General features: G+C 38.3%; 1 protein-coding gene across 3 annotated transcripts in view; it reads right to left on the bottom strand.

Moving 5' to 3' along the window:
* EML5 (EMAP like 5) overlaps positions 1-15,449 on the bottom strand; it is a 188,815-nt gene that overhangs the window by 116,086 nt on the left and 57,280 nt on the right. For all 3 annotated transcript variants that reach the window (XM_054971582.1, XM_054971581.1, XM_054971580.1), the window contains exon 5: positions 11,078-11,263. In XM_054971582.1, the coding sequence (XP_054827557.1) occupies positions 11,078-11,263 (186 nt within the window). The remainder of the gene's footprint in view (positions 1-11,077; positions 11,264-15,449) is intronic.

Raw genomic sequence — 15,449 nt, 5'->3', positions numbered from 1 at the left:
TGCTAGAGGATGTAGTAATGGCCATAGTCATAGACAGCTTTAAAAAGGGATTACATAAGAGTCATGGAGGATAGGTGTATCCATGGCTACTAGCCATGGTAACTAAAAGGAACCTCCACATTCAGAGGCAGTGAACCTCTGAATACCAGTGCCAGGAGTCAACTTCAGGTGAAGGCCTCATCCTCTATGTCATGTTGTTGGCCCTCCATAGAAACGTGTTAGCAATTACCTTCATATTGTCTGTACTCAGTACCACTTTCAGTTCCTTACAAGGTGGGTACTGTGTAAGTTATATAGCCACTAGAGGGTAAATATTACAAAATCTGAAAGTGAGCCCATTAATGATCACTACATAGAAGACATATTGCAACAGGTTTTTTTTAAAAAAAATAAATAAACACATTTGAAATGACTCTAAAGTGAATGACTCTAAAGACTAAATGAATTCATGAAATGAAGTTAATGAATCTACATCAAGCTCTTATCAGAACTTTCTCACTGTCATATCACTTATAGAGCTGCATGTTTTTATGCGCAGAATCACAGTCTGAAGAGGCCAAAAGACTTTGAGATTCAAGTTCTTGTTGCAAAGGCAATGCTAACAACCCTTTCCCTTTTACAATTCTGCTTAGGCAATCAAGTCCACAGAGGATGACAAGGCAGACAGCAAGTATACTGCAGAAAAGTGCTTACAAAGTAAATTGCTCATAATGGCAGAAACAATTAAGCTAGACCATGTGGGGCACAGCCAGACAAAAAACCTCAAGGCCAGGTCAGTCCCAAATACTTATACTTTGATTAATCAGATCCCAAGCATTAAGCTGTCCCCAAAGCCATCCACAAGAAAATCAGATGAAAAGCCAACATCCTGTCTTTAATTGTGATAGTCTATGAAGCACAAAAATAGAAAGAAAATGCACATTTTAACAAGGGATATTATTCCACAATTTGCACTTCTATTAGATAAAATGTTTTTCTTGATTGCTAGAAAGTTAGTATGCAATTAGTTGACATTTATTCTTGCACCCGCAGCCTTCTTTAAATTCAAGCACTCCCTGGAATGTATTTTGTTGCCTGCCCTTATATAGTTGCATAGTGTTATCACATCCCTACAGAGTTTTTTTTTGTCAAAGCTAAACAGGCTGTACTCTTCTCACTATTCCAGATAATATGTTTTCCATTTCCATTATCATTCTATTTTCCCTTACTTGCATCTGTTCCATCTTAAATTTCCACTGAATTCTGAAATACGTATTTATCTCTATTAATAGTTTTAACACGTGCACTGAGACGTTTGGATAAAGAACCAGGAGAAGGTTTTCAGAAAGATTGTTATCTCAGTCCTAAGTGCTAATAGTTTAATATAAATAATCCTTCCTGGTTGGTACTTGTAAGACAGAATAAAAGAATGGGTGCTCCAAGTTGGCTCACAACTGGGTTAAAACACTTGTTTAAGTTTGCTATATTGTTTCCACTTATATTTAATTAAAAGTTGGCCAAGCAACATGGCAGGGTGATGTTTTATACAGGGTGCTTGTTATCTGACCTCAGCTTTGGCTTCAATCCACACAACTTGAGTATTCACCTCGGTTAAAGAATACTGAAATAAATTATTCAGCCACTAAGAAGGTGTATTATATATACATTTCCCATGTGAACTCCTACCAGTGTAACCATGCATCCTGTATGGTTTAAATATATGCTTGCATGAATGCTGTTCCTGAAATCTGAATTTTTCAAGCTCTGAATGAAAAACAGGAATCTATGAGCACATCAGTGGTTTTCAGTCCATGGTTGAGGACTCTCAGAGCTGCCTCCACTCCCTTTTGCTGCCTTTTGGAAGACAGCCTCCTGCCCCTCTTGGCATGCATGCTGAGATTAACCGCAGGACAGCAAGGCAGAGTCACACAGTGGTGGTGAAGAGTCCTCCATGATTCTGATCCTTGATATGGTTCTCACTATGTGTTTTCTCACCTTCTGCTACTTGATTTGTATTTTCTGTCCCATTTCTTTTGATCTGCTTCCCATGATTCTGACTTTGACATCAGCATGTTAATAAATCTGTCTCCCCCTCTTCATGTCACACAACTGATGTCACATGATTTCCAGTTACATGCTTGCAACTCAGTGGTTTCCAGGTCTGGAAAGACTAAGGTTGATTGCTATACACTAATCTCATCTATATCTTGGGTAAGTAGTGTGGGACAGTTACTCATGCTCATATATTCATCAAGGTTAAGTTACTGCAGTTTGATCTAAGTGGGGTTGCTCTTGAATACTGTGTACTCAGATTGCCAACTCTGAGTTGGGAAATTCCAGGAGATTTGATGATGGAGCCTATGGAGGGTGAGACTTGGGGAGGGGAGGGACCTCAGCGGGGTATAATCATAATGTACACGCACCAAAGCAGCCATTTTCTCCAGGGGAATGGATCTCTGTAGTATGGAAATCAGTTGTAATTCTGGGAGATCTCCAGGTCTCACCTGGAGGTTATCAACCCTACTGTCTGGAGAGTAGTAATACAAAATAGAACAGAGCAATAGCATGTTACAACAGTGCTTCAGAATCTGGCACTGGTATTCAGAGGTTTTCTGCCTCTGAATGTGGACATTCCCTTTAGTCATCTTTTAGTCTGAATGTGGAAGTTCCCTTTAGTTACCTTTTAGTCATCAGCAGCTAAAAGCGGCGATCAATACATCCTCTGGAAGCGCATTTCACATTTTAATTACTCATTTAGTCAAGAAGTATTTCCTTTTGTCCATCTTAAGTCTACTGCTCATCAATGTCATTGGATATCCTTGAGTTTTAGTATTTTGGAAGAAGCAGAAAAGTTCTCTCTGCCTATGCTCTCTACCCTGTGCATAATTTTATAAACTTCTACCACATCCCCTCATACACACACTGCTGTCTTTTTTCTAAACTGAAAAGTCCCAGATTCTTCAGCTTTTCCTTATGAAAGGTACTCCAACTACTTAATTATCTGGCTTTCTCTTTTTTTATTTCTAGCTCTGCAATGCCCTTTTTTGAGATATGAAGACCAGAATTGTATAGACTATTTCAAATGAGACCGCTTCATAGATTTATACAGGGGCATTATAATCTTGCTATTTTATTTCCATGATACATGACATGGTACATTATTTTTATGATATATAACAACATCTCAAGTCTTTATCACAGCAGGACAATGTTTTGGCCTAAAATAATTAAAGAAGTTTTACAAGTCTTGTCTTCCCTGCTCATAAATCAAATGAACATGCACTGACCAATGGCCAAGGCCACCTACTGCTCCTCTGCCAATCTAGCAAATGGCCCTTCAGGATATATAAAAAAGAATAAGGGCTGGTAAAGTAAGTACATTGGTTATTGGAAAAAGAAAGGAAATCGATGACTTCCGGTTTGGGATTCATGGAGGTCTAACGCAGCTCCACTTGCGGAGCTGACCGGACTGCCGTTTTAACCGGCCGGTGGGGTGAAAATAGCCCGCGGCCGACTGCTCTCAGGCGGGGAGCAGGCAAAGAACGCTCAAGACCCTAGGGTGAGTTAGATCTCGGACGAGGGGGGGCTCTACACAACGAGTCCCCTCCCAAACCTTGAGGTCCCACCTTGCGACGGGTCGGCTATAATCTCTGCGGCAGTTTTGGGGCCAATTCGGCTGGCACAAGACCTACATACCCGAGCTTCGATTGGGGGAAGAAGCTGAGAGGAGAACTTAAAATCGAAACAGCGATTACAACCCGAGAAAAGTGAAGAGAAGGTAAAGATCATTATCTTCTGATACGGGACAGATTGATAAAAACAGAGAGGAAAAAAAGTAGATTTTTAAACTGCAACAGACTAGCGAAAAGGAGGGGAAGACTCGGCAGGAATTGTATTTGAAAAGAGACTAAGTTTAAAGAAGTTATTAAAGAAATCGGACTATTGTTTTGAATACCTGTGGCTTTGGAGCTGTGAGAAAAAGACACCATCGCGAGATCTGCTGTGGGAAGACGGGAGACAGGAAGTGCGTAATAACAATAGAGCGGCTGGAGAGAAGCGACCCTTGCTGGAGGGCAGGAAGTAGGGAATCGCCATTTTTGAAAGGGGAAGGGTCGCGGCTTCAGCGGAAAAGGAAGTAGGCCATCTTGGATTACAAAATCATAGAGAAACCATAGAGAAAAGACGCCCGACATTTTGGACTCTTTAAAATTTAATTTTTGCAAGAAGACCGGGACATTTAAAACAGAAAAACGTTAAATTTTACGCCACGGAGTTAAGGAAGAGAGCGGATTCGTGGGAGCGAGCTAAAGCAAGCCCCACGATGTCAAAAAAAGAGTGGCAATCGGCAATAGAAAACCTGGATAAAAACCTGGACAAAAAACTTTTAGATATGATTAAAGAACTTAAGGACACGAAATTGGAGCTGATAAAAGAGGTTAAAGAGGTTACACAGACAGTAAAATCGGAGCTGTCAGAAGTGAAAAAAGGTATGGAAACAATTCGAAGTGAATTACAAGGAACGCAGCAGAGAGTTAAAACAGTAGAAGACGCGATGGAGAAGTTAGCAGACACGCAACAAACAGAGATGAGATTGGTGAAGGGGAGAATGTCAGTTGCAGAAACTAAACATATGGAGAAGCGGCTACGTTTTCGTGGCTTGCCAGAAGTGGAAGGAAAGTCAGCGCAAGAACAGATGACGGAGGTGTTGGCTGAATACCTGGGGAAGGAGGAGGAGGAAGTTGTGGCTATCCTAGATGTGGCATACCGTGTGAATTCGAGAATAGCAACCCAAAGGAAACTACCAAGAGATGTGATTGTGCAGTTTACAACACGAAATATGAAAGAGAGGATTGTGACAAAACAGTTTCAAGATCCATTGGAGATTGATGGCAAGACGATCATTATAATGAAGGAACTGCCCAGACCAGTGTTATTGGACCGGAAAAAATATAAAGTGCTAATTCAGATTTTGAAGGACATGAAAATCAGGTACAGATGGGAGTTACCGGAAGGAGTGTCCTTTGAGTTTGGAGGGGCCAAAAAACGCATCAGATCTGAGCGAGAGATGGAGCGATTTATTAAGGACAATGAAAAAGACTTACCAACAAGATCATGAATATGGAGTGTAAAGTATTATCTTGGAATGTAAATGGACTAAACTCACCGAATAAGAGGAAAAATATTTTTCACTGGCTACTAAAACAAAAATGTGATATTGTTTGTTTGCAAGAGACCCATATTAGAAAACAGGATGTAAAATATTTAAAATCCGGAAAACTGGGCAAAGAATTTGTAGCGGCCTCCAACAAGAAAAAAAGAGGAGTGGTGTTGTACATAAAAGAGGAGCTACAGCCAAAATTTGTTATGAGAGATGTGGAAGCCAGATTTGTAGCAGTGGAATGTATTTGGAATTTAAAGAGAGTGTTGGTAGTCGGACTTTATGCACCTAACGGTGCAAAAGAAAGCTTCTTTGAGGACTTAAGGAAGCATTTAGACGATCTTGCATATGACCAGATAATTCTTGCTGGAGACTTCAATGGAGTGACAGACTTGGAACTAGACAAAAAGACTACAACGGCACAAAAGAAAAGAGGACTATTACCAAAGCTTTTTTTTTAGTTGATTCAACAAGAGACTCTTGAAGATGTATGGAGGAGAGAATATCCTAAAAGCAGACAGTTTACTTTCTATTCTGCAAGGTATTTTACATTATCAAGAATTGATATGATCTGGGCCTCAAAAGACTTAGCGTTATGGACTAAGGAGGTAGAAATAATGCCGATGGTAGGCTCAGATCATAACCCAATTATGTGGAAATTTGGAAAGAGGAGAAAAAGGAAAGCATGGAGAATAAATGAGGACTTGTTACAGGAAAGAGAGAATATGGAAATATTGAGAAGAGAGACAAAGTTTTTTATACAATACAACGTGAATAAAGAAGTACCAACCAATAAAGTTTGGGATGCTTACAAGGCGGTTGTAAGGGGCATACTAATGGATTTAAATGGTAGAGCAAGAAAGAAGAAAGAGGAGAAAAGACGAGAGATTGAGGAGAAAATAAGAGCCAAAGAAATACAGCTAAAAAAGAGACCAGGGAAAAAGAAGGTATACCAGGAAATTAAAATACTTCAAGAACAGCTAAGAGCAATGAGTAACAAAGAATTGGAGTGGAATCTTAAAAGACTGAACCAAAAAGCATTTGAGGGTGCTAATAAACCTGGGAAGTACCTGGCATGGCAATTGAAGAAGAAAAGGGAAAAGAAAATAATAAATAAAATTTGTGAAGATAACAAAACGTATCTGGAGCAGACTACCATTAGTAGAGCCTTTTATAAATTCTACGCTAAGTTGTATAATAAAAAAGAAGTAAACAAAGAATCAATAGCGTCATATTTGGAGAAAACCAAACTTCCAGAAATCTCGGAAGCTTGGAGAAATAAGTTGAACAGTGAAGTAACTGACGAGGAAATAAGTAAGGCAATACAATCTGCAAATCTAGGAAAGGCGCCAGGGCCAGATGGACTTACGGCTAAATTCTATAAGACAATGGCTAATGAACTGGCACCATTCCTAAAAGAGGTGATGAATGGGGTTTTAAGGGATCAAAGGATTCCAGACACTTGGAGTGAAGCGAACATATCATTGATCCCAAAAGAGGGCCAAGACCTGACTAACGTGAAAAATTATAGACCTATATCGCTACTCAATAATGACTATAAAATTTTTGCGAAGATATTGGCGGAGAGATTGAAGGGGTGGCTCTCGGAAATTATAGAGGAGGAACAAGCAGGCTTTTTGCCAGACAGACAAATAAGAGACAATTTAAGGACAGTGATCAATGCTATTGAATATTATGACAAGCGTTGTGACAAAGAGGTTGGTTTCTTCTTTGTAGACGCTGAAAAAGCGTTTGACAATTTAAATTGGGACTTTATGTTTGCCACTATGGAAAAGCTACAAATGGGAGAAAGATTCATCAGAGCAATTAAGGAAATTTACAGAGACCAGACTGCAGCAATCGTGGTGAATGATGAATTGACCAAGAAATTGACGATAAGTAAAGGAACAAGACAAGGTTGCCCGTTATCTCCATTGTTGTTCATTTTAGTATTGGAGATTCTGATGATACAAATACGTCAAGATGAGGAAATTCGTGAAATAAAAATAAAGGACTATTCATATAAGGTCAGAGCATTTGCGGATGACATAATGTTAATTGTAGAGGACCCATTGGAGAACATGCCAAGAGTGATAGATAAGATCAAGGAGTTTGGGGACTTGGCAGGTTTTTATATTAACAAAAAGAAGTCAAAGACACTATGTAAAAATATGACTAAGCAGAAACAACAATTATTAACGGAAACGGACTGTGAAGTAACAAGTAAAGTGAAATATTTGGGAGTCGAATTAACTGCAAAGAACATAGATCTATTCAAAAACAATTATGAAAAACTATGGACTCAGATAGAGAGAGACTTGATTAAATGGAATAGACTGAATTTGTCATGGTTGGGTAGAATTGCAGCAGTTAAGATGAATGTGTTACCAAGAGTAATGTTTTTGCTACAGACAATACCAATCATCAGAGACTCTAAACAATTTGAAAAATGGCAGAGGAAAATATCAGATTTTGTTTGGGCAGGCAAGAAGCCTCGAGTGAAAGTGAAAGTTTTACAAGATGCAAAGGAAAGAGGCGGAATGCAACTGCCCAATCTGAGACTTTATCATGATGCAATCTGCCTAGTTTGGTTGAAAGAATGGATGACATTAAAGAACAAGAAACTACTAGCCCTAGAGGGATATAAAAAAATATTTGGATGGCACGCATATTTATGGCATGACAAAGTAAAGGTCAACTCGATGTTCCTGCATCACTTGGTACGGAGAAGTCTATACACAATCTGGAAGAAGTACAGAATTTATCTACAAGAAGGAACCCCCTTGTGGGTGGTTCCGTATGAGGTGATAGACCCGAGAGCGGTTGATAATGAACAACAATGTTTAACGTACAAAGAAATAACTAAAACTGAAGCATCCAAACTCAGAATAAAGACACAAGAGGAACTATCACCTAACTACGACTGGTTCCAGTATAGACAGATCAGAGACTTATATAATTCGGACTCTGTAAAGGGAGGTATACGAATAGAGAACTCGGAACTAGAGCAGACCCTTTTTAAAGAAGATAAGAAAAGAATATCCAAGGTATACCAAGTACTGTTGAAGTGGTATACCAAGGATGAGATAGTTAAAACACAAATGGTGAAATGGGCTATAAACTTTAATAAAGAAATAACAATGGAGGCATGGGAATACTTGTGGAAAACTACAATGAAGACAACGACATGTACTAATATCAAAGAGAACATCTACAAAATGATCTATCGTTGGTACATGACACCAAAGAAGATTGCGCTAGGGAATTCGAATACTTCTAATAAATGCTGGAAATGTAAGAAGCATGAGGGCTCCCTCTATCATATGTGGTGGTCGTGTGAGGTAGCTAGGCAGTACTGGGGGGAAATAATAAGAGAAATGAGTGAAATTTTACAATTTCAAATTAATAAGAACCCAGAACTCCTGCTACTGAATTTGGGAATGGAGGGAATTCCAGCCCAATACAGGACGTTGATATTTTATATGACAGCAGCAGCTAGACTTTTGTATGCGCAAAAATGGAAAGTACAAGAAGTGCCAACTGTTGAAGATTGGATTTACAAATTGCTGTATATGGCTGAAATGGATAAGATGACAAGAAAACTGAGAGATCTGGACTCAGGGCAGTTCAACACAGACTGGGAGAAGCTGAAACAACACCTGGAGAAGAAATGGGAGGTGGGAGGAAAACTGTGGCAGTTTGAGAACTACTGAAGCACTGAAGTGGAGGGGGGAGACTTTACCGGGGGGAGAAGAGATAAATGCGAATTAATAAGCAGTCAGATTAATAGATTGATATATATATAGATATATACAGGTTAACAAACAGAACATAGATAGAAAATAATTAACTATAAGGATTAAATATAAGGATTGATTAACTAACAATATTTTCTCTCTTTTTGGTAAGTTTTGTACCAAACTGAATGTCTGAAGATATAGATGAGTCAAATTGATTGATTACGTGATGAGAGATATATAGAATTATCACAAAAAGATAGAATGAGGAATATATAGAGAATAAGTCAAATTGTTTGATATAAATGAATGTATGATCTATATGGTTTATGATATATAGAAATATTTGAAATTGAAAAATGGGATAAATTGTTTATCTAAGATGGAAACAAAGACTTACAGTTTGGGCATACAATGTTAAAAATAGTTAAGGATGTACTGCTTAGAATAACGGAGAATATATATTTGTTTTAGATAGAGGAAGCTAATAAAAGTAAGGGAAAGGGGACAAAGGGTTGGAAAGCTGTTGGAAGTCAACAAAAAGGGGGGGAAAGGGAGGGGGTTAGAGATGAAAAAATTGGGGAAAATTGAATGTAAATGTAAAAATAATGGATTCTAACCCAATAAAAATTTTTTCAAAAAAAAAAAAGGAAAAAGAAAGGAAATCCAGGCTAGGTATCAAATTAGAAAACCAGGTTACATGATTGTGCCAGTGCGGAAAGGTTATTATGAGCTATATACTAGTAACTGAGTATTGTTGTATAAGTAGGAAGCCTGGCCATGAACCCTACACCTGGAAGCATCAGTAGAAGCTGTAAGGAGTTTGCTAGCTTAAGAACTCTTAAGAAATTACAGATATTTTATATTTCATTACATACTTCTCCCAGTTTTTAAAACTTTTAGGCACATTATAAATTTTCCAAGTTTTTTAAATAAAGAGTAGAGTTTACATCACTGTCTGTATGTGTTATGTGTTGTCAAGATTATTCCAACTAATGGAGACCCTATGAATGAAAGACCTCCAAAACATCCTATCATTTCTGTCATTACTCCTGTGAATTTAGGAGGCAGCTTCTATTCATTCTTTCGCTTTACATGTCAAGAAGTACGATGCAAAGAGCTTTTTCTAATAACTACAGTAAGGCTCAGAGAATGGTGAGAAGACATATGAAAGGTTCAACTGCTGAATAAAATCCAACCCTGAACAGTGTCTATAGGGAACACACGAAGCTACCTGCACAGTGTTTTGGTTTGGGTGTTAGATTAGCATCTGGAAGACCCAGGCTTGAATCCCCTCTCTGCCATGGAAGTTTGCTGAGACCACATGAGCCTGTTACTATCTCTCAGACTAGCCTATCTTATAGTGTTGTTGTGAAGATAAAATGGAAGAGGCAGAACTCTGCTATCAGCCACTTCGGGTCCCAAACTGGGAAAAAATGGGTTTAAAATATCCAAATAAATAAATAATAATAAATTTGATTGTGGCTTGTCAAGATTAGCTTTGTCTACTCTGAGTGGTACTGGATTATCAAGGTCTCAGGCAAGGGACCACCACCAATTACTGGATCCTTTTAACTGGACATCTTGAACCTGGGACCTTCTGAACACAGGGCAGATGCTCTACCACAGAATCACAGCCCCAACCACACCTAGAAGACCAAGTGGAAGCTCCTGGAAGGAAAAGCAGATATAAACATAATACCTAAAATGACACCACATGGCTCCTTCCATAAATTACACACAGATGTTCTATTAAAGACATCATGGAATAAATCAAGAGGAATGTTTACTTTGTCTGAGGGTTGAGAAGTTAAATGGAATAAGTTGGTAACCTTGTTGTTGCTGCCCAACTTCTAGGCACGCATATCAATCCCGACCATCACCCAGAACAGATCTTGGAGAAACAAACATGGCATGCCAGCACAATAGAAGCTTCCTCTGTGACCACCAATACACACAGCTTCCAGCCACTCAAGAAAAATAGTTTCAGACATTATTGTGAAGGGCTGAAGCACAGAGCAAACTATTGTAATACAGTTATATTCTGCCTGAATTGATGAAATGTTCTACCATAAGTAAAAGTCCTGATTATGGCTCAAACTGCAAGCAAACCCCCCTCTAATTGGTAACTGCAATGTACATATCTCACAAAGTCTAAAATTCTTTAAAAATTCATTTAGCCATTGTACTGAAGAATACTTACAGCATGTGCACCTTGTATGGTTCGTACAAGATTGATTCCTTTCCATACATATATATCTCCATTCAGTGCACCAGAATATGTTACTTCATCTCTTGCACAGGCAAGGCACAATATCGTTTGGAGATCACCAGTCTTACCAAAAACACCACGCTTCGGTGTTAATGAATTGCCACATAAACTCCAGAACTGCAAAACAAAGACATTTTGATCACATTTTGATCATGCAAAATGTATTAAAGAATTCAAATTTTCAGGATGGAACTAGATATAGATATGTAGCTGCTGCTGAAAGCAGCAAGCCCACATCTCTTTCTCCTCATCAACCCAGCAAGTCAGAAGTGTGATGTGAACATTACCATGCTTCATGTTTTCCTGCCCCTACCTCTCTTCACTGGCAAATGCTTGTGGAGATAGAGAAACTGGGATTATCACAGTAGGTATCATGACAGTAGAGGGATGAAGGGCTGCTATTAAAGACAGTGGTCACATGTCTCTTGCATTTATTTATTTACTTTGGTGTATTACAGAGTTATAAAAGACAACGCAACAGAGATAGTATAATGCATTACCATAAACAGTGTAATAAAACTGGATTACACAAATTAAAAACAATGAAAGAGAAACAGTATAAAAAGAGAAAACTAGAATAGAATGAGGCATTATTTAAACACTATTTAAATGGACATAATTATGCAATTACCAGAACTGAAATTAACATTGAGAGTGTGATAGACTAAGATCTGGACTACCCAGGTTCAATTTCCTGCTTGCTGGGTGACCTTGGGCCCATCACACACTCTCAGACTAACCTATCTCAGAGGGTTTGTTGTGAGATAAAAATGGAGGAATGATATAACCTGCTGTGGTTCTCCACTGGGGAGAAAGACAAGGTATACATGAAGTAATTTTTTAAAATTCTGTATACTAACAAATATTTACATATGAAAAACATCATTTAAATTATGACACTGCTAGACCTGCAATAGTAGTCTTAGTAGATACTGAAAATCTACTGTTAATAACAATCTGGATAAAATCTATTTACAGATTCACCATATGTACTATTTTAAGTGTCACTCTTCACCCATACCACAGGAATCTCCACATAATAAAAGGAAAGTTTTCCAATAAGCTGTGTTGAAACAAGCTCCATCAAATGGCCTTATAAAGGGACGAAGACACTGGCTTAGAGATCCTAAAATCCATTTATGTGACTGGAAGCACTTCCACCAGCACATAACAGAGGAGAAAAACCAGTGATACTGGCCCACACACACTCCCCAGCTGCAGCTCCGTGTGTTGTGTCACATGGTCCCCCAAGCCCTCTGGAGCAGCTTTTCAGAGTGCAAAGGACTATGGCTGAAGGAGGGAGGGAGAATAGTGCTGGATAGTTCCATACTCAAAAGGAAGAACTTCTCACATAATCACCCCTTTAGATCCTAAGCCATATGCACCAGGGTTACAATTTTTAAAATATTATTTAATTTTAGCATTTATTGCTTTAGTGGGAAAAGTTCCTAATATAACAAGTTTTTGAGTTATGCTAAAATTCTATTTTTAATTGATAGGTCTTGACAGAATTCTAAGTCTTATACAAGGGGACGGGGTGAAAAGCATAGACAGAATAATCTTTCCACATTTTAACACAGATGAGATGGTAAATAGCTATCAAGCTAATGGAATACATTAAATTAAGGTAAGCAATGGTTTAAAACAAAATTGCATTTTACCTAGCCAAAAACTTTTGCCAATATTTTTGTCTGCAGGTACAGTGCATAAATGCAAAGCACTCACCTATATTTTTACAAATGTAAGACACAATCCTGTCATGGAGAAATATAAATAATAAAAAGAAACAGGAAACATTGGAAACCATTTGTGAACTAAGCCAGGGAGAAATAACTTACAATTTACAAAAAAATACATACTATTTTTCTTCCAATGGCTGGAAACTCAAAACAGCTAATTATTTTAAAAAACCAAAAAATATTACAAAAATATAATAAAATCTGACAGAGGCTATACTCTCAAAATCCCGATTAGTAGAAAATATGTATCAAGAGATTAAATTATATATTCCTGCTTTAAATTTTTTAAAACCCTGCTAACCTCTCCTTACATTAATACAAAATTAGGTTATAATAAGTTTCTCGACTAAGAGAATTCCATAATTTGGAGCACTTTTTGGAGCACTTGGAGCATAATTTGGAGCACTTGGAGTTCCTTTTTCTATACTTTCAGAGACGTTATTCCACGAGCAGATTGTACTTGGCTATGGAAATGCCATCAAGTCGCAGCTGACTTATGGTGGTGACCCCATAGTGTTTTCGAGGCAAGAGATAAACAGAGATGGTTTGCCATTGTCTGCCTCTGCTTAGCAACCCTGGTCTTCCTTGGTGGTCTCTCATCTAAGTACTAAGGGCTCACTTTTTAGCTTCCAAGATCTGATGAGAACAGACTTGCCCAGGCCATCCAGGGCATGGCAGATTGTACTTCAAGCCCAGGATAAACTCTAAATTAAAACCTATTGAGAAAATCATCAGTACCAGAAGCAGGGAGTTTGTGGCAACTGCCTCTTCTCTCATTGCCACTAGCTGACAGAAAAATCAATTTGAATATTCCTATCTTGCACATCTCCCTCTTGGATACACATGTTAATGTGGTGAGGAGGTTTGAGTGTGTCAATGAAGCTGAGAGCAACATTGTTAGGAGCACAGGTTTGGTCAAGAGTCTAAACTCCTGGAAGCGTCACTCAAGGTGGAATGGTCAAAGCTGAGACACCAGACTAAGATGAATCTACCCCCTGCAGGAATCAACAGTCACATCAGCAGAAGAGAATTGAATGTTCCCATGGTGATGGGAGCAGAGGAATTCTTGAAGGTTAGCTACTGGGCAGCAGCAGTAGTGGAAGGTAACACTGGCAGAGGATCTTTCACAGACAACGGAAGTGTCACTTCAACTAACCCTGGTTAGTACTGCAAAGCAGAAGAAAGCAATGGTAAATCACTTCTGCTAATCTCTTACCTTGAAAACCCTATGATGAAACAATCCAAAATGAAAAAAAGATATAGTGCTGGAAGACAGGACCCCCAGGTTGGATGGCACTCAACTGGCTACTGGGGAAGAGCAAAGGACAAGTACAAATAGCACTATTCTTAAAGATGGAACTGGATTAAAGCTGAAAGGATGTCCAATTGTAGAGGTGAATAGATGCAAAAGGAACGTCCAAAGCTGTGTGACACACATAAAAGGAACATGGAACATGAGAAGTATGAAGCCAGGTAAGCTAGAAATCGTAGAACAAGAAACGAAACATTTAAATGTTGCAGCCCTGGGTGTGAGTGAACTAATGCAGACCAACTTAGGACATTTTCAGTCAGAAAACCACACAGTGATTTACTGCAGAATTGAACTCAAAAGAAATGGTGTTGCTCTAACAGTGAGGTGAGACATAGCACAAGCAGTCAAGAGCTACAACGCAAAGTCTGACCAAGTAGTATCAATCAGACTTCAGGGAAAGCCTGTTAACATAACCATCATTCAAGTTTATGCTCCAACTACAGATTATGAGAAGGAAGAAATCAAAAACTTTTACACAACTGTCCAAGAGGAAATTGATCGTCCACCTAAACAAGACATCCTGATAATCATAGGTGACTAGAATGCAAAAGTAGGAGATAAAGCAGAATCAAACATAGTTGGAAAATTTGGACTAGGATTACAAAATGAAGCAGAAGAATGACTCAGAATTTTTTGAAGCCAACAAACTATTAATTGCTAATACATGCTTCAGGCAACCAAAAAGATGTTTGTATGCAACAAACATACATGTAAGATGTCTGCTAAACAAGACCAGGAGCTGATTGCAATACAGATCATGAGTTGCTAATATCAAAAATTAGAATAAAGCTGAAGAGAAACATTAAAAGAATCATAGTGCCAAAATACAATCTAAATAATTATATTCCTGAAGAAATTAAAGACCAGGTATGGAACAGACGTGTAATACTAAGTTTAGCTGATTGTGAGCCAGAAGAACTATGGGCTGAAAGCAGAGATATTATCAAGGAAGAATGTGCAGACTATTCCTGTAGCCAAAAGAAAAGAGACACGTAAATGGATGACTGAGGAAATTTTTAAAATTGGAAAAAGATAGATGAGAAGCAAAAGTAAAAGGTGACAAAAATAGGGTCAAAATTCTAAATTCAGCTTTTCAGTCAACTATATAGAGAGACAAAGAAATCTATTATAATAACCAGTGCAAAGAAACAGAAGACAAAAATAAAAAAGGAAGAACAAGAGATCTGTTCCAAAAGATCCAAGAAATCAAAGGGAAATTCAAGCTACAGCTTGGGATGCTGAAAGAGCAACA

Source organism: Eublepharis macularius, chromosome 2 (genome assembly GCF_028583425.1).
Source record: "Eublepharis macularius isolate TG4126 chromosome 2, MPM_Emac_v1.0, whole genome shotgun sequence".
Lineage (NCBI taxonomy): Eukaryota > Metazoa > Chordata > Lepidosauria > Squamata > Eublepharidae > Eublepharis > Eublepharis macularius.
Note: the sequence above shows the minus strand (reverse complement) of the source record. Positions and strands in the feature narration are given on the sequence as shown.